Raw genomic sequence first — 24,226 nt, 5'->3', positions numbered from 1 at the left:
TATTTGATTTTAACGACGCATCATGATAGACTACCTTAAGCCACTTTGAAAAGGTCCTGTCAATGACATGCTGTTATGAAATCAAAAATACTCCATATCTATTGTTATCCACAGCAAATACGCGAATGCTCTTGTATTTCCTTTACTGAGCGTCTACCCGCATAAATTCATAAACGTTTTTTATGCTAGTTTTACGATTTTACTCAGAAAATGTTGACGCTAGCAAAACATTTAAAAGAAGTAATACGAACTAAATGTTAACGCTGGTTGGACTTCAGTCTCATCAACCATCCAGTTGGATAAGAAGACAGAGAAGTCGCGTAAACAAGATACAGCCTTTTGAGTCAATTCGACTAACGATTGCCCACTCTTGACCAAGCCAAGTCGGTGGCCCGAATGCAACGCTTGGGTCTTAGGAGACCCACTGGTCAATTTCCGGTTTCTATGAAAGCATAACTTGTCTTGTAATATATACGTTCAAGACGTGGTCAATTATGCTGAGCATACAAATGAAACGATAGTAGTTGTGTAACCGAAAATTCTTGCTTTCGAATGCCAGGCTGTCTTCCCACACTCACGGTGAACCACGACACCATCAGTAAAGTTCAAGAAACCGACCTCCTTAAATAACTTAACAACGACTTTTTTAGAATACAAAAGGTGAGGTTTTAAGCTAATGATAAGGTAAGAACGCACAAAACGTGAGATAAACAACGATAATCGCAATTAACCAGCTAAAAGCAAAACACCGTTAAGTAATCATCGCACATCAAGTAGAGAATCATAAAAACGGTAAAATGTAAGATACTATAAATAACACGTGACACATTTTCATTAGGCTACAGTTGGAACCTTTCAATCAATTAGAGTAAACGTGGAAAATATATCTTTGAAGACATGCTAATATTTTTTAATAAAGGTCAAAATGTAACTTTAAAGGTAACAATCATTAAGCTTTAAAAAGTATACTAATTTACAAATTAATACTTTTATGAGTTTTTAATTACATAATATACAAAATAACTTGTGCTTATTACAAACGTCTTGACATGAATACCATCTACATTCCAACTGAACAGATAAATCGGTCAAATGACAACGTGATTGGTAATTTTCTAATCCCCAGGCCAAATGAGTTGGGTGGAGCACTGAGGGAGTGAATGCGGAAAATGTACAACCTGGTACGTAATTGCCCATCACAAAGACACAGGTCACCGGTACCGGAAAACCATTGATTTGCCGCAGTGAAAACAGAAAACCGAAACTATGATGTCTCACGATAGGGACATAATTTGCAAGATACCAGAAAGTTTAGCATTGAAATAATTTGAGGCTCAGTGTTGAAAGTGGCGGCTGGTAAAAGTTCTTTGTTTGATTTTGATTTAAAAGAACTTTAGAGGCATTTTATTTGAAGTTAACGTGCAACGGGCAATTGCCTGAAACGTTTGTTTCTTCGCTTGTGTCGTGCTCAGTGCTGCATTTCATCATCAGTACAACTGGTATAAGGAGCATGTTAAGGTGGTTGTTCTGGAAAACTTTTGCGTTTGTTTGGCGAGTTATATGTTTTTGCTTCTGTTACTTCAAGCTCCGGGCACCTTCTTCAGGTTTTTCCAGAGCAATGTATATTTATTGTATATTATATATATGTAGATAGATATGCAGGGAGTAAAATTGTAGACATTTTTGACAAGCGACTTACAAGTTGTTGTTTTAAGTTTAGAGATTAGTGTTATATTTTTAGTTTGTTTATAAGAAAATATAGTTTGTACAAATATAAAGCACACAAGGACGTCTTTATTGATCCTTGAAATGAATTGGAACATTTTCTGTACCGATGTTTTAAGGAACGGCGGTTGCACGACCAGTTATGTCTATCTCGGCACAACTGAAGGTATGTTGGGAGAGAAAGACAAAGGTGGGAAATCGGCAACACTGTCAGTGAGTAATATGTGCAAAAACGTTTAGTTCGATTTTGCGCATTAAATTTATGAATCTGTTTGTAATGTTTTTTTGCCGATGTGTTAAATTATTAATTCCGTAAAACTTTGAGCAAAAAGGAATTGGTGCGTTAGAAAATAGCTATAAAGGAGATTGACGGTAAACAGTGTTTCCATTAAAAAGTGCATAATTTATTTTTGATTGATTTTAGGATGCGAATTTGTCATCGCAGATGACCACATTTAGCAGCAACAGGCATTGTTTTACATCCACACAGCGCAAATAAAGAAAGAAATGATAAGGGGTTTATGGTGATTAAACCCTCTTCGCAAATTACGGTCTGTTTAGGGGCTAGGGCTACATCTATCACATTTGTGATTATGCAGTAGAGTCCAATAAAAAAATGTCCAAAAATAAACCACAAAGTAGAAACACACAATTTATTAAACAGGGAACTAACCAATTAAAGATAACATTTACACACACGTTGTTAAACCTGATCAACCCGGATTAATCTACAAGTAAAACCAGATAATTTCTAAGCTATCTATCCTATTTATATTATCTTATTGAATTATATGTTGTTCAATGGAACCACTGTTAACCGCCTATGTATATTACCGCCATTGTCGTTATCTGCGTCCTATTTGGAATCTGAGTATCAGGTATTATATAAATGCAGAATTCCGTTCAATATTGTTCGATTTGTACATTTAAGTAAATTGTTGTAACGGAAAATCTGGGACATAGTGATGGGCAGCCGTGTTTTTAAGGTGTTTTGGTGTCTTTTGAATTTCTCAAAACAGATTCTCAAAATTGGAACTTGTGCCACTACAACAGAAAATTAGCAATTAGTCTTTGAAAGTCTTAATGTCTTAAAATATCTTACGGTCACCAAAGTCAAACTTTAAAAAAACAAGACAGAATCCAGTAAAAGGTTTGCTAGATAAAGTTGAATTAAATTAAAGTTTTATTTGGCACCGAGCTTGAGTAATGCCGTTCTTCGCCTAGTTACTACTCCAGAAAATGCTTCGATTCCAACCGAAGATATTGAAACGTATCTATCATAAGTTAACGATTATTTCAGAAACGAATTATCAAATTAATTTCTGTTTAGGTTTAGGTTTGGTAGAAAGTTTCTTAACTCTAATTGCATAAAAACGTATAAAGGTTTGTTTAATTTATGTGGCCGACTATTAATATTTTATCGCTTTTACTCAAATGTTTCATTATGTTTTTGTTGAAAGAATTTCGAAGTATCGACCATCACTAATTCGAATGGCTCAAACTTCCAGTTTCGCGATGAGGAATACAGATTTTCGGAGGCCAAGGATGCGATATTCTGTTATGAAAGTTCGACAAAGTGGCTAGCTTTTGGGAGAACCTCCAGGTGTAAGTTGTTTCTTACTTGCTAAATCACAACTTTTCAGAAGTAAGTTTACATGGATACATTGGCCGTATCATTGTATTGGAAGAAAACTTTATTTGCTTAATGCAGCCACAAATAAAGTTAAATGCAACTTTTTGTTGTTTTCCTTCCTGAACAGATGTCTTGATCGTATGTGGCTCAAGTTCAAATTCATCAAAAGTCAAAGATCAGTGTCAAAAAGCGGTGGACTACGGTTTATCAAGCATTGAGCAAATGATGGAGTGAACTCTCTCACTGCATCAGTGTATATTGTATTGTAATTAATTTATACTTTGTCATCGATAAATAAAATATATTTTATTATTTTCTGGAAATACACGATGTGGTTTGACACGAACTAAAAGTTGTTATTTCCTCGTGGTCATAAACTGTATCGTTGCAGCTCATTCACCAACAACTGAGAGAAACAGAATGTCCAACACAACGTAGAGTCATGCGTAATATTCTTGACACAGTAGATTTACTTCATTTTGATTTCTTAAATCTCCTCTCACCCGCCTTTCTCATATTCTGGTAACTTACGTGGGTAACTTACGTTGGTAACTTACGTTGGTAACTTACGTTGGTAACTTACAGGTAACTTACTGATCTGGTAACTTATGTTGGTAACTTACATTGGTAACTTACTGGTAACTTACTGGTAACTTACTGGTCTGGTAACTTACGTTGGTAATTGACTTTTTCACGGCGTTTTCAGGTTATAAGATTTCTTTTCTCCGAATTAGTGTCTAACATTTATCAGTTCTAATAAATCTGTAACTTTGCTTCGGACATTTACCAGCATGTAAGTGCAGCTTTCATGGGTAACATTGCGCAATATCCTGATGTGGGGTTGTGGTGCTACGTCGGTGAATAGGTTTATTGCCAACCATTATTTTTCCTCAACCCTTTTCTTCTAAGCACTTCATTGACTAAAACGCCAATGTGAAAATTATCCTAGTTATTTCAACGTGCTACAAAAATAAACTATACTATTATATATAAACATACTATAATGTAACATCGTTTACTATTTTGTAGCAACATTACTTGACTGTTTTAATTACTTAAAAACTATAATGAAGTAACTTTTTAGTTATAAGATCACCAATCGTAAATAGCCGGTTGGAAATGCTTCCGACCTAATTATTAGCCTCAAAATACTATAAATGTTTAAATAATTTAGTTTCATTTTAAAACCATAGTAATTTACTGGACGAGGAAATGTTACGGCACAACCACCGTCAGGTAAATTTTTTATATCTAACTCAAATGTTCAGATATGAAGAAGCAATTTACGATCTTATTGATCATTTATTTTTTGTTATTATTTAATTTTTTATTATTTTTAAATCGATTTGTGAAAAAGTTTGCTTATAAAATAGTTTTTTTCTTCTTATAGGCGCCATGATTCCCAACATGTTTCGGTCGCGTTAAAAAGTTTGTGAGAGTCCTCATGTGAGGTTCCGCAATCAGGGCTTTAATTCGTTGTCCTGCTTACACCTTCAGATGCCTGAAGCGATAGCAAGCATTCGTCATTGGCCGCGGATGTTTTATCCGCATTCCAATATAATTTGTTTTCAGCTTTTTTTGAATGAGGGTTGCTTTTAAGCGATCAACGTGCAATGTGATTGGTTGCCAGCAGCATTGATTACTTTAATTATTCCATAGTTAGCGTTTTTCGATTTCAGTTGGTGATTTGCAACTTTCAGTTAGGTTTGAGACGAAAATATTTGTTTGTTTCTGTTATGATAATTAATCGTTGCGCCTTTGTTAGATAAGTTACAAGTTAAAGCTTCATTTAATTTAAGTTCAAGTTATTATAGGTTCGGTTTTAGTTTGCAGCCCACGGCATTATGTGGAATATAGGTATATATCAATGGAAGAAGTAATTTAAGTAGTTTTGACATGCAACTTATGTGATTGACTGTTGTAAGTTTAAAATATTGTATTTTGTTATTTCTCTTCGATAAACATAACTTGTCGATAGATATACGGAAAGGCGGTATTGAGTTTTTAGCACACAGAAATGGATTGGTACAAATTTTGTGGTGACGTTTTACATTTTGGAGGTCCTTGTATGGAGTATGCCTTTGTGGGTACAGTAGAAGATACGTGGGGAGAAATAGACAGAGGTTGGAAGTTCTCCAGACTTACAGTAAGTAATTTGTGTACTGAGTCCAATTCATTTGTCTCTCAATGTTCTAGACTCACTGGTAGCGATATTGCCTCTGCAAAATTTGTCCTTTTCCGTTCATGCTTTGATATCACTTGGATATTTTTTTAACCAGAATTTCGAAGTTTCCACGATCGTTAACTCAAACACTTCAAACTTCTATTTACGTGGCGAAGAATACAAATTCTTGAAGACGGAGCGTGACATAGTAACTTATGAGAGTCCGACAAGGGCAATCGCCTTCGGAATGGGCCCCTATTGTAAGATGTCTATGCATTGCTGAACCACAGCTTTTTGAAAGTAGGGAAAGTAGGAGGGTGGTAAACGTAGAGCATTTTACTCACCATTCAGAACCCGAAAGAGAAAATGGTAACGCTCGAGTGATTTGGAACAGAAATAGGCCGTCAAGCATGGTGGAGCATTTTTTCACCAGTCTGAAGAAGAGACCATATAGTTCGTATTCTGAATGCTGACCGAAATGCTTCACCTAAGATGAAGCTATGTACATGAAGCCATCATAAATTCAAATGCATTATTCTAATTATTCCTTTTTTTCTTCTCTGTGAACAGATGTCTTGATCGTATGTAGCTGTGCACATTCTCAAACCTTTCTGGTCAGCCTCCCTTGTTATTCAGCTGTACATTACGGACTACAGGTTATCATGGAATTGGAAACGTGAACTATGCTTCAATCCGCATCAATGCTTACAAAGTCAAACTCAAATTGTTTGCTTATCAAAAAATAAACATATTTTTTGCTATGCTGCTGTTGCTTGAACTCGTTTAATACAATTTTTATTTATTAAGCTGAATCAACATACAAAGATTACGTAACGAAAAAATTAGCCTATACAATGCTGGGTTGCAAGCAGATGAGCTCCACGCATACTGAACAAAGCCCCATAAGTATTGAAGACAGCCATACTTGATGACCGGAACAATGCCGTTCATAGATTAAGTGCGGGTTGTGGTTGGCTCCTGTCGATTTCCGTAGATTAACACAAATCTCCGTAAAGTTTTATTTTGAGTTATTTTTGTGATTTTTAGAGCCCTATTAACCGTGTGTAGTTTATAATAATAGTTGGAATATTCTTTGAAGTTTCGTAATTGACGAACAACTTGTCTAAAGACTGCAAATAATTTTGCAATAGCAGTTTTATTTGAGCACACCTTGACATTTTCCGGTGACGTCACCAATTTCAGCCAGCCATTGGTGACGTCACGTAGTTACTGATCAGTGATTTAGACAGGGTCGTATTTTATTCTATTGCATCTTTTATTGTCCGCTACCGTATGTGGAATAACGAAATAAATGTTAACCATTATAGCAGGATAAAATAACAATTCAACCAGCAAACAATGAACAGGAAAATCGTGATAGATATAACGTGCAAGAATATTGTAACCAAATGATAAAAATGAATATGTGTTAGTACAGCGAGTAAACCCAACATACAATAAATAAATTACAAAAAACAATTATTACGGCAATGTTCAGAAACACAAACATATGTAATAAGTGATATAAATTTGGTAAATGAAGTTACAAATAGGATACAAATAAGCTGAAAAAACAGACTTGGAAAGATAAACTTTATGGTAATCAGTAGAAAGACTGTTATTGTTCTTGTACAACACTGTTTATATATGGCACCATCATATTGGTTACTGCTCAGTAATATCACAGGCTGCTTTTGGTGATGTTATGAACATCAGACTGTGATTGTCCGAGTAGCACCCTGCTGTAGGTTGCTCCTTAAAACTGGACAGCTTAAAGCTTGTTTCTATCTGTCAAGGGTGTTCCAGACGTAACTAACGTTCGCCCTCGCCCTCGCAACCAAGCTTTAAATATATTCGTGCATATTCCTGCATACTTTTCTTGGAAAAGATATACATCAGCTTCTAACTTTGCTAAAAAAATTAAACTGCTATTGATTACGTCACCAACAGCAGCCTGTTAGTCACAATTTTAATATACAAGTAAAAATTTCTCAAAATTATCACAATTTTTAAATTTTCCACTCTAGGCTATTTTAAAACTTATCTATGACAACACCGTGTAAAATTCAATTTAAATTAGAATTAAACGAAAGGAGTTGCTTTCCCAACTAAGTCTACATATATTTGCTATTTCTTACATTAAAGTTCTTAACAAAAGAGATTAATTTAAGGTTGTTGCCTTTAACGATTTACGCAAGTGCATTGTTTGTGCTGAAAATATCAAAATATGGCACCTGCTTTATGGTGGTTTATCGCCTTTTGAGGGGCAGAATTAACTTTTATAACGTTTTCATTAAACCAAATCCATTTTGTTTTTATGCTCAATAAAGCTAATTATGCTGTAAGTACTTCACAAGCGTTTTATCTTGAGTATAATCAACGTGCAACACGTGTAACTGCCTATAGCGTAATTGCTTTGCTTCTACCATGCTCGGTTTCTGTCGTCCTCAGTTGCTGGTGTCAGTTGCAGCAGTTGAGTTAAGAAAGAATATAATTGTCGTGTCTCTGTGAACAAATGGTGTCTCCTTAATCACTTACGTAAAAGAAGATTAAGATGAGAGAAGTACTGTTGTAGTTATTTATTGACAAGCGACTTACGATTGGTTGTTTTAAGTTTGCAGGTTTTCTTACTTTTTTGTTGAAAAGAATTTGGATCGATATAAACTAAAGGATTTCGGTCGTTGTTGCCAGCAGAGATGAACTGGAACATTCTTTGCAGTGAAATCTTAAGGAACGGAGGTCGAACAACCCATTACGCCTACCTGGGTAGATTGGAAGAAAAGTTGGCAGAAGCAGACAGGCGGGGAGATTTTACAACACTTTCAGTAAGAAAACCATGTTAATGTAAATTTCTATGCAATGTTGCCGATACAATTATTCCAATATAATTATTCCACTACGATACCGTTAAATTGAATTAGAAAGTGATGACGTCATGCAGTGGTGGCAGTAGTCGCTCTGTTATGTGATCACCAGTTATAGTTAAGGTTTGGGCTTTGATCTCGTCATGATCTGGCACAGATCTTGTGCGATGAGGAAGCATCGCTGGGTTTAATATCCTGCAAGCGCTTTGCTTACAATAAGGGAAAGGTTTTCATATATGTAAGATGTCTATGTCTATATATATGCAACCATGAAAAGAAATTTTAATTCAACAGAATAAGTTTATTATTTTGCGTCTTGTTTAGGTTTGTCAGAATATTTCTTATAACTTATAGTTATAGACTCTTGTTTACTTTATGCGGAGAGTAAACGATGAAACTGTTATTGTTCAACTCTTTATTTTTCTACCAGGATGCTGAAGTGGCTCTCATCATCGAAGCAGATGGTTCGAACTTCCGGCTTCGTGACGATGAATACAGATTCGTGGGAAAGAATGATGGCATATTCTGTTACGAAGGTACGAAAATGTCAATGGCTTGCGGAAGGACCTCCAGATGTAAGATGTCTATGCATTGCTAAACTACGGCACAATCTTGTCTGAAGTAGCGCTGAGATAATGTTCGTAGCAATAAGTTAATTCGTTTAAAGCATTTACAAATTGCATTAAAATGGAAATTGTTTCGTTCATCCCGGTCAGACGTCCTCATCGTATGTGGATCTGGAGCTAATCCATCCAGAGTCAAGAACCATTGCTTAAAAGCAGTCGATTATGGGCTCAGTAGCATCGAGCTCATGAAAGTGTGAGTCCTCTGTTTGATCCCGATCCATTCCAGCTGTCGATTATGTAGGTCGCCAATATTTTGCAGCCTTTGCCTGCACCACACCACAGTTAAATATTAATTCTTTATTAATTTGTATATTACGGTATCACTTTTTTTGAGCTTTCTCATACATTCCTTTTTGTTGGTTTTGTTTTTTCTTTTGTAAACTTTCCATTAGCGCGTCGGTGGCGTAATCGTTATTTGCAATAAATATGAACTTACCTCATGACGCGTTTGGAAACATGATCAACATTTCGGACATTTAAGAAAATTTTTTTGTAAGTTGCCGAAGTTGTTGGTAGTAGGAAATAAGAGAAATGCAACCACTAACTTACATGGGGGTGTGTGTAGACATAGAGGTTGTTGGTTCACAACTGATCCATCTTCATGGCAGACATTATCGCTTGGCTACAACCATGCATACACCATCTTAGCACAGAAATTCAGAAAACTTCCTATACCTGTAACGTATAGCTTTTCAATTTTATTTGATTTGGCCATTACAGTACAATATAATTGATAAAATATAAAATGACTATACTTCGATTATTATATATAAAAGGTGGGCAAACTGCGGCTCGCCGATATTATTTTCGTGGCTTTTCCAGCGGAATAGTAATATTCATTATTGTTGATTATTATCAATGCATTGTTTACCGTGTTTGTATTGACACCACTGATTTTGCGGCTCGCTGGTGTTTGTGGTTTGCTGCAAGTGACTCTTTCATTGAACAAGTTTGCACAGTATATGCACACCCCTGGCCTAGGTAGTGTAACCAGTTGTTAAAGATAATGCTAAAGTTGATAAGCGGCGTACAACATTTTAAATTTATTAATCAAAGGTTTGGATTGAAGTAGTTTAGATCAGTACGAGGTATATTTAGGATAAGCATATACTTTGCTATGTTACAACATTTTAGTTGTTAGTTTACAAGTACTAGTAACCGCAAAAAATAGCTTCAAGCAGACAACTTTCAATCTGGTGAAATCGAAATACCCTACAATTTAAAACAAAAACATCTAACCTTGTTTAAGCTCTCGCGTCTTTTACCCGACAATAATAAGCTATGTTTAAAACAATTGCTTTTTAGTTTTATATTAATAGCACCTCCATCGTTGCCAACGTGATCATGATTGTAAAATTTAAGAGAACGATTTTAGTCTGCTCTCGGCTAAGCACGTGTTCTTAGATATTATTGATGTCATTCTGATCGCAGTCGGGTGTAATAGTAAGAGAAAAAGCCTTTTGGAATTCAAAGTAAATGCGCAAATAATTTAAACAAAACGAAGGCAACCGTTTACTCAAAGCAGTTTGAGCTGGCACAGTGTAAGCTTCCTAATTGCCTTGCTTGCCGTTTTGTTCCAGGAGTGCATTTTCTATTAAACAATCAACCAACGTATGACGCATTTAACTGCCCGCAGCGTTATGCTGCTTGTGTCATGCTATTTGCTCAGTGTCAATTCTTTTCCATTGCTGGTTCACAGCCCATGGTTGGGTGAGGGGTAGTTATGTGAGTTGGATCAATGTTATGGAAATATCTTCTAGTTTTTCGAGATATGTTGACTTTTCAATTAAAGAACTTTTACTTTTTATATGTTTATTTATCTTCTGATTGTTAGTATACAACCATAGGCATAAATGTATTGAAAAGTTTCTATGTGTAAGAAAGACTTTTAGCATTTTTGGACCAATCATTTACTGCTGGTTGCTTTATAGGTTTGAATAGTTTTATTTCATTAATTTTTTCTTTATACTTTGGTTGGTGTTGAACCTTGAAATGGATTGGAACGATATTTGCAGAATCTCTTTACTGAAAGGTGGTTGTTTGACCGAATACGCCTACCTCGGCACTGACGAGGGGATGATGGCGGACCATGATAGGCGTGGGGGCTTCCAAACATTTACAGTAAGTAGGTTAATGTGACGTGAACTTGAATTCAGACCATCGTCCACCGACCGTACCGTAGATCGTGCTTTTTCAGTTATTTAGCCCAAAACTGATTGTCTTGTACTAGCGGTCACCATAAAGTTACCGTATGCATTAGGCGGTTTAATGTAAATTTTAATTCGGAATTGCATACCTTTCATGACATGCTTATCAGTTATTTTAACCATCATAATGTCGACTCAGTCGTCTAATAATCACCGGTTAGTTAGCGTTTGTTTATTTTACTTGGGTTTGTTTTCATTCACTTTGTTTGGATATTTTTCAACAGAAATATGAAGCTTTTATTATTGCGAATTCAAACTGTTCAAGCTTCCAAATACGTGGTGAAAATTACAGACTGGTTGAGAGAGAAAATAACATCCACACATATGAGAGCATTACCAGAACAATCGTCTGTGGAAAACACTCGCAGTGTAAGATGTCTATGCCTTGTTAACTCTGCCTTCGCTTGCTTTGGTTTGAAATGATGCAATAGAAGCCATTGTGACGCTGTGATCGTTGGTTTTATCGTGCAGTTGTCATCATCGTCTCGGCATGTTGCTACTACCAAGTCAGTAGGGTGAGAAATGCTTGCCAGAAATCGGTGATTTGCGGATTAGAGTATATCAAGGCCATAGAAAATTGCTGAAGTTTGCCACTTTGCCGGGTCAACTTGTTGCAGACTTCCAATAGTTATTTTACTGGATGAATGCAAATATTTTTCTGTGTTTTGTTTTTTGAAAATAAAATATGAATGTTGAAACGTTCTTACTGTAGACATTTTTCCCTGCCATTGACAAAGACACTGTCTCGAGACTGTAACTTGCATTGGTTCGTCCGCAATCGGGCTCTGAGACAAATTTGTCCGCGTACTCACCGTCCTGTTCCATCTCTGCAATACTTTTCAACCCGTATTCGCGTAAATGTTAGGCAAAAGTTTAATCTCTATACGCTAATCACATCCGCAATTTCAGTTCAACTAATTTTTCACCAGACCCACATTTCAAAAGTTTTTACATTACATTACAAAACATTACAAATTTAACATAACATAACAACATTGTATTACAAAAAGTGTCTCACACCGACATACCACAAGTTGGTCCATTAACGTCCATTGGGAATTGGTTTGATTATTTACTCATGCAGGTGCAATATAGTGTTATACATAAATAAAGTCATTTGGATGGTAAACTTCCAAAATTACTTCTGAAACAGGAGTTTGTCTTGCTGCTGACAAAATCATCGACGTTTGATATTTCTTCATATTTCTTTATTTGCGTTCATATTTACGTGTAGGCCAGTGAGCTGAAACAGATTCCGTATTGGCTCAACTTATTTAACCCAAGTCTTCAATATCTCTCTTGCTTATTAATTTTGTTGGAATTTCTTTGCATACTTTAATTAATATTAGTTGGAATAACAGCAAAAGTAACAGCACACGGCTCAGATGAAAACAAAATCAAAAATTGCTTTTCTTTAAAATACACGACTACAGTATATGTCAATTATTCCTTACGTGTCACAGCTTTCCCAACGATTTCTGGTAACGTTTGAGGGCGCAAATCCACTTACAATCAAATATTCTCTCAATTGGCTACAAAAGAGGTAGCAGATGATATACCAGTTTGTCTAATTTTAAGTTTTATTATTTAAGATATTTTCGAAGGTTGATTATGTTATTTTTTACCTAGTTATAATCACGTAATTGCGATTGATCTAAAACTGTCAAAAATGAATATTAGCCGGAAACGTTCAACTTCGGGTATCTGGGTATTTTATCACCCACGTAACACGGCTTCTGGTAAGATTGATGCGGGGAAGCTTGCCAATTATCAGAAGAATGGATACTGACGTCATATATCCACGTTCAAATATAGTATCAACAACACATACGCTATATACTCATGGACACGTTTTGTGGGGTTGGAGCTTAAACCGCAATGATTATTTCCACCACAAATATATGTCTGATTTTATTGTCAACGATTCAATATACATTTGTATCTTTGAACATGTTGGCATGGCGATGTTGCACAGTTCAGCTTGTGCTTGTATTCAGACATCGTAGCCCGTATTCTACCGATCTTTTGCAATGCTCCGCTGCCATTGGTCTTCCGGAAAACATGCAACTGATTACGATCAAGCAACCTACCCAAAAATAAAAATACAAAATACTGTAGTTGCGGCCATGACTCATAGTGAGAATATTTAGTCTAAACTTTATATAAATGCTGCGATGGTTTCATTTTGAATTTCTTGTATAGGAAGTTGCGGATTTACCATGCATAGACATCTTACCTCCGTTAAATTTCCCACAAGCAAGCGATCTTGTGGAGCTTTCATAAACGAATATGTCGCCCTCGGTCTTCAAAAATCCGAATTCTTCGCCACGAAGTATGAAGTTTGAAGCATATGAGTTAACGATGACCGACACTTCATGGTTCTGGTCAAAACATACATCGAAGTAAAATTAACAGACAGAAACAATACAGCAAAATACAGGTGGCGAAAGCCTTCGCATGACGTCAACTCGGCGAAGATTCTTCATTGCTCGAACACAATTACCATTACTCTTATCCGAATCGATTACCGAGCTCGTCTTTGTGCAAGTTCCGATAGATACCGATATTTTTATTTGTTTCTTTTTACCGTAATGCCCGAACGTGGAAATGTTTACGAAGAGGACGTAGGTACAACTGCAGCTCCAGCGGGTTTCGAAACGTGTTGTCTAATTGTGGAACTTTCCACTCCGATACTGATCCCAAAAAAATATATGCAACCGTAGTTGAGTATCGTTTGTGTCTGTCAACATATTCAATGCTGACCAGATAGCGCAATACGGTGTACAAGGTCCTGTTCTTAAGAAGAAAAGGACTGTGACGTCACCATTAATCGTTATACGCGTTGGAACGTGTTCAGAGATGAAAAAACGATTTTAACACGTCACGAGTGACTAACGGTAATGTCTTGGCTGTATTATTTCTACTTCAAATTACATGTTGATGAAAAATATTATGATTAAAATAAAACAAATAAATAAACTAAAAGATTAAGTTTGATCAGCTTTGAGTTTAAGTCAGTCAACACCAAACTTCCGAATTTGGCTTGAAATATCGTGAGTAGAACTAAAAAAGGCGATAGTAAGAGGGATATTACGTTTGAATAAGATTATATAATTTATGTCATGTCTAAGCATTCATCTAAATTAATTGAGTTAAAATAAAAACGTTTGCAAGACTAACTTAACAATGACTCGTTGCCATCGAACTTAAACCGAAACATTAGATAAAAATCTATATTACATAGACGTTTGTACATACTGTAAATCTTCGGAAATTCTTGTATTTGTCTTTTTCACCCCAAAAGTTTCTTTCTGAGCCCAGATAGACATATTCAATAAAAGGACCGGCGTGTTTTGAAACGTCATTGCAAAAGTGGTACCAATTCATTTTAAACCAACCAAACGTGAACCAATTTATCTATTGTACACCCAAACTAATCTTTTAGAACTTTTTAGTAGTGATCTTTAGGATTAAGAAACGTGATAGTTTTATGCATAAAATAACCAATCTTTAGAAAAAAATGACAACTCTATCACTCACTCAAACATCTCTGTAACTGTCACACATTGTATTGTACTCTAACGACTGAGTGGCTTCCCCTGAACTTAATTTAACTGAATGATCAAGATGAATTGAACAAGTGTAAGAATATTATCACAAAGCAGAAAGGATTTAATCGTTGGGGTTCTACCTTCATCAGAAAATGTCAACTAACAACTGGAAACAAAGCGCACTGCGCATGACAGAAGTAAGGCAATATAGCGATTACAACTGCAGGCAACCAGACGCGTTGCACGTTGATTAAATTTAGGCTGTAAAAACTTTTGTGTGTAACTTGCGTTTTGCCAACCAGGCAGTTTGTAAAGTATATTGTGTTGTTGGGTTCCACGACATATGGCCGCGGGAAAGTGGCCGCGAACAAACTCACCGGGGTCAACTGAACGTGACGTAAATTGACCGCAGACAAACTGACTGTGACATAAACTGGCCGGCGATCAAATTAACCGTCGATAAATTGGCCGGCGATCAAATTAACCGACGACAAATTGGCCGTCAAAAGGTCAAAATTCTAATTCACTATCTAGTCACTATCCAGTATGTGTATTGCAGTCAAGGTTGCCACTCGTAGAGTTTTTTGGCCCCTTGTACGGTGACCCATATTCATAGATTTCTTATTGTTACATACATTTTCCCAGTCTAGACGAGTTGTTTGATGAGATTATGAAACAATGCGTTGTAGCCTATCTCATGTTGTAACAATGGACTTATTGCAATAACCATCGTTGAAGATTTTGCAAACCGTGACATATTAGATTTTCTCAGAGGCATCGCCCACAACCTACAATTTGCGCAATAAACTTCCTTGTTTGTCAAATAACAGCTTGTGTAAATTTTAGTGCCCATATTATGTAGTGTCATATGTGTTTTGCAGTGAACGTCTTTTAATGTTGTTACTCGTATTTCTCGTATTTCCGGAAATATTTCTGTTTATTTCAATAAACGTTTCAATGTGTATTGAAATAAAAAACAATTTTGTTAAAAACAAAGGAAATAGTTACAAACAAATATTTACTTTACATATCATATACTACCGAGTTTAAAATTTTGACCTTTTGACGGCCAATTTGTCGCCGGTTAATTTGATCGCCGGCCAATTTATCGACGGTTAATTTGATCGCCGGCCAGTTTATGTCACAGTCAGTTTGTCTGCGGTCAATTTACGTCACGTTCAGTTGACCCCGGTGAGTTTGTTCGCGGCCACTTTCCCGCGGCCATATGTCGTGCTCCCGTGTTGTTGAACAATGTTTTGCTTACGCCGATTCTATGGTTTGCATTGCTTGGTCTTGGTTTAGTTTACAAGTAAAACTGGAATTTTCAACTGGCCGCAGCCCTTTAAATGCACTTTATTACATTTTGACTACACAACAAGAGAAAGTGAAATTGATTGTCGAACAGACACGCACGGTCACGTCATGATCACATTCTTATGCTGTGTCTTAGGCCAGCTTCGTCAATACCAAAATCAGTGACTTTTGGTCGCAAGTTTACAATACAAGCCACAGAGACAGGATACTGCCATACACCACAAGCCTAACTTACAAATGCACAAAATTAAAAAATTGAAAGCATCGAACAGGTATTATTTTCGCTTAAGACATACGTGTCGAACTCCCAGCCCGCTTTACAATAAAACTTGGCCCGCAATGTTATTTCATACATTGAACTATTTCCGGCCCGCGAGATCATTGTACAGTATAACTTACTTTTTTCAAGCAAAAAACAAGATTATATCGCACAATACAATACAAACAAATCGCACAATACAGTAGCACAGTAGTTGCCCCACCATACGATAGAATAAATAGATTTATTCTATCGCTTGTAACCTGGGCTGCAACAGAAGAATTATTAAAAATAGCCCAGCTAAAACTGCTCTTATTCAGCAGCCTCAGTTTAATTTTGGCAAGTCTAATAGTACGGCACCTTTCAATATGGCCAAACTTTTTAATGCAATTTCTAATTTTAACTTTCAAATGCATGGTTTCATTTACATTTTTTGATGCAGGCTACCTGTAGGAGGCTACGCTCGTGTTTGACAGAATCTTATTACTGCATTTCTGCGTATGAGCTTATAGTTATATAGCGTGCCATACCGTAAGCTGCGTACATTCAATTTTTACGTATTGATTGTATTGGTCTACTTTGTGCTCATATTTGAGAGCGGCTTCTTTAAACATCGAATAATGCAGCACAGAATTAATAAAATATTTTTCAATTCATATTGTTCCAACTGATTGCGCGGCCCAATTTCTGTGAAATACACTGGTTTTCCCAAAGCCTTGTTTTCAATAATAAGCCTACTTCGTGGTAGGTAGGCTAAGGTAAGGTAATAATAAACCGATCTTTAAACATCAAACACTTGGTCTTGTTTCATTGCCTGTTCCAATTTATGTACGTTCAGTCATTTATCATCCTTACGGCCCGCGGCGTTAAATAAGTTTTGAGATTTGGCCCCTGGTGCGATTGAGTTTGACACCCCTGGCTTAGGAGCTCTGATGAAAGATGGAATAACTTTAAGATCAGCGTGCGGTATGAAATATGTCCATGTTATCGATATCCGTCAACATTCCAAGCGCTGTCGTTGAAAACTTTCGTCATTAAGTAAAAAGACTTACGCTATGGAAAAGGTTAATTGACGTGATCCTGAGGTTAATTGACAGCATCGTAATAATGTAGGTAGTAGGTACAGTAGTTGCTAGTAGCAACGCCTCTGATAAAGCTCACGATAAAGCGAGGCGAAGACGACACGTAAAATTGAAGCGTCGGCCATTTTGGAGAGTGCAAAGAAAAAAGAGAACCATGAGACGACTATAATAAGCTCTGCGTTCACTCCGCTGTTTCTAAAAAGTTTAGCTGAGCCATTAGTCAGTTAAAATTGGTCTAACTCCCTGGTTCGTTTCTCAGTTTATATAGAATTGGAACCTGGAGTTGAAACGAAGAAATATCGCTCAGATGAAGAAGAAATACGGATGATTGCTTTGTGCTTGAGAGGTGGGTTTTTTGTTAATTTAACAACACACTTGCTTAGTGGTTTTGCTATGCTAGTTGGTTTTGTTTAAATTACAGGGCTTGACTTATCATATTATCATATCATACCTTTAGTTGCTGAGAACGTACGGCTTGCTGCAATGTGTTCACCTTTAATCAGGTTGCGAATGTATCGTGTGCAGGCATAGCGGCAATCTTTTTCTGCTAACTGTGTTTCATTACCGATGCATAAAATTCACAAAAATTGGCATCGTGATTCGTGACAATGCCTTATGTGACGGCACAATTGCAACTGACCTTCGGAGCCTGTATTGCAGGTAAGATATGTGCTTCATAATTTGATAATCATCTGCTTTTAAAACGTTGATGGTTATGATGTCTCACTTTTAATTCACGTTGAAATTTGAAGCTTATTGTGAAAGTTGCACCTGTTTAGCAGCGCTAGGTTTTCTTCGTTTGGGTGCAATGATTGCAGTTAAGGGAGTTGTTGAGTTTTCTTGCTTGTTTGGGCTCATTTAATTTTCGCTTTTTTCGTTAAGAATTCTTAAAACGATAATAATTACCCAAATTTAGCAAGAAATTGTTAAGGCATTATTAGCTTTATCTTGACTTCTATAAAATAAACTTCTTTCGACCTGGCGATATTTCCTGTAACAATTTCCCTTGCATACAATTTTTATGCGGACGATGAATGTCGCGGATGTATAAGATGTCTTATATTAATAAAAACCCCATAACATGAATAAGGTCACTACGGGGACAACTTCATAAATATTGGCGTAAGACCAACAGCGCAGCAACTAACTACGAACAGGGTCAGTTCAATTGACGTAATTGCTTACTATTTTCAACTACATTGCAATGTCGATCGTGTGATTGATTTCAATGTGCGCACGCTAATGCAGCAAGCAGTTAACGGGCTTGCCTTTTGAAGAATTTTTGTTTCTGAGTTGGCACTTGTCAGCGTGTGGAAATGCAGCCCGCTGAGGAAGATCGACTCTAAAACATTGGTTCGTTATCCTCACTCGTCTTGATGCGAACTATCACACATGCGTCATGTTATTTGAGGCGATTTCGTTTTTAACGCAAGTTAATTTTCCCAGAAAATGTGCTGGCTACGGTTCGTAATTATGGTGACGTATTGCGCACTTAATGGCATTAGAAGTCCATGATCTACCGAATATCACAGCAAGATAAATTAGCCGTTTATGTTCATTAGAGAGAGACCTTAGGAGTTTATTTTGTTTTGACTTGCTGTTATTGTGACATAATAATGTAAAGCGTGGTTAAGCCGGTGGTAAGAAGTATCTCTCTCTCTTATCGCTACGTCAATTTTATCAAACATTTTGAGGAGTAGAGTTTCAGGAAACGTGCCTGGTGACTCCTCTTGATTTCGAAATAACAGATTAGCCGCTTGGTTATCTTCCTCCATTCTATATCTATAGCCATTCCAGTAAGATTTAGTTGATTTCCACCTGGTGTTTCAAGCACAATCTGGGATTAGGAACTAACTGATAAGTTACAGTATCTACAAGCAGAATATTTCTTGGCACCTTATTACACCGATTCAGTTCTTTTAAATTTTGATATGGCTTCTGTATTCCTTCTCATGCCGCCTACCTTGTGTAAACTGTGGGTCGCCGTAGATTGCTGATTATCACAGCTGAGCCGTAAATTAATTTTTGTCAAACCGATGTAAAAGCCATTGCTTACGGCCGCTGTTACATTCCCCGCTATGCCACTAAAACTGTTTTAAACGATATTGCTGACACCTGTTTGGTGAGCGAAATAGTGTTTAGTAATGCAGCAACATTTTTGTCGTACACTTATTCTGAATTTCGTGTTAAGCTAGAAACGTTGTAGCGGCCACGTTAAAGAGCTCGGCCGGCCTTGTGTGAAGCGATGACCGCCGATTTGGTAGTCCTGTCCCGGATTTTACTTCCAGTTCCACTGTATTAGCAGGACGACCTGAATATGATCATTGAATGTCGATTCTAGTATGCGCGTATCTATGTGTACGGTGGTCGGTCAATACAACGCAAGGACTATCCAACCCCCAGATGGTGATTGGGTCGACCTGGGTTAAATTGGCGGGTCGACCAGTATTCTACACCGTTTCAATTAATCTGCAAGTTACCATAGTCAGTTAAGTCACATACAATTTTTAATATGAGCCATGTTTTTTGTTTTAGAATTATTATAGCAAAACGGACCCAACATGGATGGCAGGCTGTCAATCTCGAAATACGTGACCAAAATACGTCATAATCATTGTCGTCGGGTGTTGGCGCTCATCGTTCATCGACGAATGATTGGTTGTTCAGAAGTTCATCTGTCACGTCATGCACTTGCAACTTTGTGACCAATGAAATCAAGGTTGGTGAATTCTACGTCATTAAGTTAATTTCGATGTTTGAGCTGATAAAGTGCCTTTGAAAAATGACAGTTATTTCACGCTAATTGTTTTTTATGACCCGAAATTACAACAACGATCCGGTAAATCGGTTGACTGTCATTGTTGATTTTAAGTTAAAAGTTCTTCAACAGCGTCCTAAAACTGTGGCTACTGGCTCATATGATGTAACTTTGCTACTTTCGTAAATATGCAGCATTTAGAAAATAGCCTGTGTTCTTTTTGGAAATAATTTGCAATTCTCAGCTCTTCATACCTGGGTTTGAGTTGGTCGTGTTTCAACCGCGTTTTAGTCGTTTGATTTGCGGCCAACTCGCATCCAGGTTATTGACAAAGCGACAATTTGCAGGTCAAAGACTATCTTTCGTTTCAACGCCATTTTAACGCTTGATATAAATTTCGTTACAAATTGTATCGTTTCGCTGACCACTTGAAAATCATGGTCGGTCACTTCCGGCATTATACGATGTGGTCGGCGATGACCATCAGAGATTTCAAAGGTGTGTTATTTCGCGCCGAGTAAAGCAGAATCTCATATCCTCCATATTAGCTATTAAATTTTTGATCTGAAATATTAACAACTTCGAAAAGTGTTGATCAATTTTGTGTATTCTGAACCATTTTATCTTCCCGTAGCTTTGGTTAGTGACTGATGACGAGAGTTGCTTCTTTCGAAAGCTCGTCTCCGCCCACGACATGGGCTGCAAGAAATTTGTTCGTCGATTATATTCGTTGACTTTTTAAGAGCGACCAAAACTGTTCTGTCTTGCTGCTATGAGATGCAACTGTGCGGTCTGCGCGAATGCGTCTCGTGTTGAGAATGAGTTATAATTAGGGCAATGCTCAACTCTTCATACCTGGGTTTGAGTTGGTTGCATTTCAACCGCGTTTTAGTCGTTTTATTTGCGGCCAACTCATATCCAGGTTTTTGATAAAACAGCGATAAGAAAAACCAGACAAGTTCACGAACCATCGCCATTTTAACGCTTGGTCAGACTTTTGTTACGAATTAAAATCATTTTGGCGGCCACGCCAGAGATTTCGGCCGACTGCGTATGACCCGAACACGGCCATCTGAGAAATTTTGTGTCGGGGTCTGTGTCTCGTATACATGTCAAGGCCTAAACGACAAGACACTATGACATAATAATCCAACCACTCGGTCAAGTTAAGGGCTTGCATAACTGCATATGTACACCTGACCCTTATTAAGATGTAATTGCACCAACTCAATGATGCGTCATACACCTTCTGAATTGATGAATCATGTTTTAGTTTTGTTTTTCAAACAGAGCGTAATTAACATACAAGACAGGTTCAATGTTATGAAATATTTCGCCACAATACTCAACTTTTTGGATTATTGTAGTCAAGGTCAGTGATATCGACGGTGTGAAGTTAATTTCGATTTTGCTGCAACAAAAAATTGCTCAGTTGAAAGCAATTTTGTGGAATAAGCATTGTGTTTTGTCGTAAAATTGACAGTGTTGTTATTTGTCGGTTGGCTGCCATTTGTGACTTAACACTTGGATTTGTTTCAAAATGTCCCAACCACTGTTGCAATTGAGAAGTAACTTTACGGTTTACGCGAAAGTTTTCGGTTTAAAAATATTTTTATTTCTTAAAAATTTTTCAATCTTTAACTCTTCATACCTGGGTTTGAGTTGGCTGTGGTTCAACCGCGTTTTAGTCGTTTGATTTTCTGCCAACTCAAATCCAGGTTTTTGACGAAGCGACAATTAGATGATCAAAGACTATCATAAATACCAACGCTAAATCTAAATTTTGTTTGCAAAATGAAATCCTTATGGCCGACGCTTTAAGGCACTTGGCGGGGTGCGTGTCGCCTGAAATCCGCCGATTGATGAACCTTTTTCCGGGACCAGTTAAGTAAGTCATACGTGTCAAACTCCCGGCCCGCTTTACAATAAAACTTGGCCCGCAATGTTATTTCATACATTGAACTATTTCCGGCCCGCGAGATCATGGTACAGTATAATTTACTTTTTTCAAGCAAGAAACAAGATTATAACAAATCGCACAATACAGCAGCACAGCAGTTGCCGTATCATACGATAGAATAAATCGATTTATTCTTACCCTTGTAATATGGGCTGCTTTTTTCTTTATTGTTTGTTAATTCTTTAATGCTTTTGCAAGGAGATGAATGAAACATAATGATGTAAGACAAGAATAATCAAAAATAACCCCGTCAAAAATCTTCAAAAACATGAAAAATTTGGTGTTGTTTCGCTGCCTGTTCCAGTTCATGTACTCGTGTCACGAAACGTTCAATAAAGTTTTATCCTTCAGGCAAGCGGCGTTTTTAAGTTTTGATTTTTGGCCCCTGGTGCGATTGAGTTTGACACCCCTGAGTTAAGTGTTTGTGTATTGAGGTTGAAGCGGTGCTGATCTAGGACGTAAAAATTTCTTAATGTTCGCTGCTGATGTAGGAATTGTTATGCGCATACTAGAGTCTGATTTTTAATAACTTGTAAATTGCAGCAGTACATCACCTTAATAAAATTGTGACGTAATATCCGAGTACTGGAAATTAAGCAAATTAATTTTGGTTTTATTTGTAATTGTTCAAATATAAAAAACCTTTTGTTTTGTTCTAGAATTCACAACGACTGAGGTTGCTGATTTACAGCTAAATTCGTTTAAGATCAACATAACTTCTGGCTTAACTACTATTGACATTGTAGTTAATTATCATGCTCGTAATGAAATATGTTGTTTTGAAATAAGATTTTATACTCTTCATACTTGGATTCGAGTTGGCTGTAAATCAACCGCATTTTAATCGTTTGATTTGTGGCTAGTTCAAATCCAGGTTTTGACAGAACGAAAATTAAACTGATGGATGATGACGCAATTATTCATGCGATTGCGGACGACAGACTTTTAATCTACTTTGGCTCCACTGGCCGCTTGATTGACGCGGTAATAAGCCAAACTCAGCGCTTTATCGCTGAGTAAAAAACTCACAGGTGCAGCCCTGGAATGCTGCCAGGTTATCATCGTCGCTGGAATTAATTCGAAGCTTCCCTGTCGGCTGTTATCGGCTTTGGTTATAATTGCTGGTTTTTATTTTCGTTCACCACGTGCAAGCGTCATCTTGTTGCATCCGACGCTTGTTGTTGCGTATTTTGAATTAAGTAGAATACACATGGTGGTTGCGTAATTAGATGCTAAATGTTATCTAATGAGATTAGACCGCCATGAACGGGGCAATACGTTATGAGTTGGCCATATATTTTGTGTATTATACTTTTACACGAAATATGTCCGACTAAATTTCTAATGTCCACAAGCTGCAAGAAGTAAACCAGTTCCATGTAAGAAATATTACTGGGGGAGAAAAACAACGCTTGAATGTGCTTTGATTATTCCACATAATCTGGTTCATTAAACAAACACAAATAACTCTGACCACTCTTTTGCGTGCGCTTGGAACAGTTCATCTCAACTGAGGAATGTGCTCGTTTGCTGAGATCAATACTTGTCCATTGCACTGGTCCCTTTCAACCTTTAACCTTTGTGACGTAGTGTCTCACAATCTTGTGTGTGCGCACTCGGCCGCAGCTGCGAGTATGATGTCATTTCTTTCGTCTCAATACATACGGGACTAGAATTATATACACTGCGCTGTCATGTTTATCATTGGGAATGTTTCAAGAAAAAAGAAAACGTTTGTTGCCAAAATTGTAATATATTGGCCCATCTCAGACTCACAAACCGCTCAACAGTTATTTTGGTTTAACCGATGTAAAAGCCATTACTTGCGGCTGCTGTTACATTCCCCGCTATGCCACTAAAACTGTTTTAAACGATATTGCTGACACCTGTTCGGAGAGCGAAATACTGTTTGGTAATGCAGCAACATTTTTGTCGTACACTTATTCTGAATTTCGTTTTAAGCTAGAAACGTTGTAGCGGCCACCGGCCACTTTAAAGAGCTCGGCCGGCCTTGTGCGAAGCGATTGCCGCCGTTTTGGTAGTTCTGTCCCGGAAGTTACTTCCAGTTCCACGGTATTAGCAG

General features: G+C 37.1%; 5 protein-coding genes across 5 annotated transcripts; 4 read left to right on the top strand and 1 right to left on the bottom strand.

The window, feature by feature from the left end:
- Window positions 1-1,719: 1,719 nt before the first annotated feature.
- On the top strand, window positions 1,720-3,699 carry LOC143453100 (uncharacterized). Its single transcript, XM_076954247.1, has 3 exons — window positions 1,720-1,938; window positions 3,186-3,330; window positions 3,486-3,699. The coding sequence occupies exons 1-3, from the start codon at window positions 1,810-1,812 to the stop codon at window positions 3,590-3,592; spliced, it is 381 nt and encodes a 126-aa protein (XP_076810362.1). The 5' UTR covers window positions 1,720-1,809; the 3' UTR covers window positions 3,593-3,699.
- Window positions 3,700-5,316: 1,617 nt separating this feature from the next.
- On the top strand, window positions 5,317-6,340 carry LOC143452678 (uncharacterized). Its single transcript, XM_076953730.1, has 3 exons — window positions 5,317-5,504; window positions 5,638-5,782; window positions 6,093-6,340. The coding sequence occupies exons 1-3, from the start codon at window positions 5,376-5,378 to the stop codon at window positions 6,200-6,202; spliced, it is 384 nt and encodes a 127-aa protein (XP_076809845.1). The 5' UTR covers window positions 5,317-5,375; the 3' UTR covers window positions 6,203-6,340.
- Window positions 6,341-8,118: 1,778 nt separating this feature from the next.
- On the top strand, window positions 8,119-9,452 carry LOC143452564 (uncharacterized). The gene is made up of 3 exons (XM_076953592.1): window positions 8,119-8,347; window positions 8,817-8,961; window positions 9,103-9,452. Exons 1-3 carry the CDS (start codon window positions 8,219-8,221, stop codon window positions 9,207-9,209), a joined length of 381 nt encoding a protein of 126 aa, XP_076809707.1. The 5' UTR covers window positions 8,119-8,218; the 3' UTR covers window positions 9,210-9,452.
- A 1,495-nt stretch (window positions 9,453-10,947) lies between these two features.
- Window positions 10,948-11,968, top strand: LOC143452568 (uncharacterized). The gene is made up of 3 exons (XM_076953596.1): window positions 10,948-11,133; window positions 11,444-11,588; window positions 11,691-11,968. Exons 1-3 carry the CDS (start codon window positions 11,005-11,007, stop codon window positions 11,801-11,803), a joined length of 387 nt encoding a protein of 128 aa, XP_076809711.1. The 5' UTR covers window positions 10,948-11,004; the 3' UTR covers window positions 11,804-11,968.
- A 1,149-nt stretch (window positions 11,969-13,117) lies between these two features.
- LOC143452505 (uncharacterized) lies at window positions 13,118-14,678 on the bottom strand. Its single transcript, XM_076953507.1, has 3 exons — window positions 14,478-14,678; window positions 13,456-13,600; window positions 13,118-13,305 (listed from the first exon to the last, which is right to left on the bottom strand). Exons 1-3 carry the CDS (start codon window positions 14,604-14,606, stop codon window positions 13,196-13,198), a joined length of 384 nt encoding a protein of 127 aa, XP_076809622.1. The 5' UTR covers window positions 14,607-14,678; the 3' UTR covers window positions 13,118-13,195.
- Window positions 14,679-24,226: the final 9,548 nt, after the last annotated feature.

The sequence above is a fragment of the Clavelina lepadiformis genome, chromosome 4, assembly GCF_947623445.1.
Source record: "Clavelina lepadiformis chromosome 4, kaClaLepa1.1, whole genome shotgun sequence".
NCBI lineage: Eukaryota > Metazoa > Chordata > Ascidiacea > Aplousobranchia > Clavelinidae > Clavelina > Clavelina lepadiformis.
Note: the sequence above shows the minus strand (reverse complement) of the source record. Positions and strands in the feature narration are given on the sequence as shown.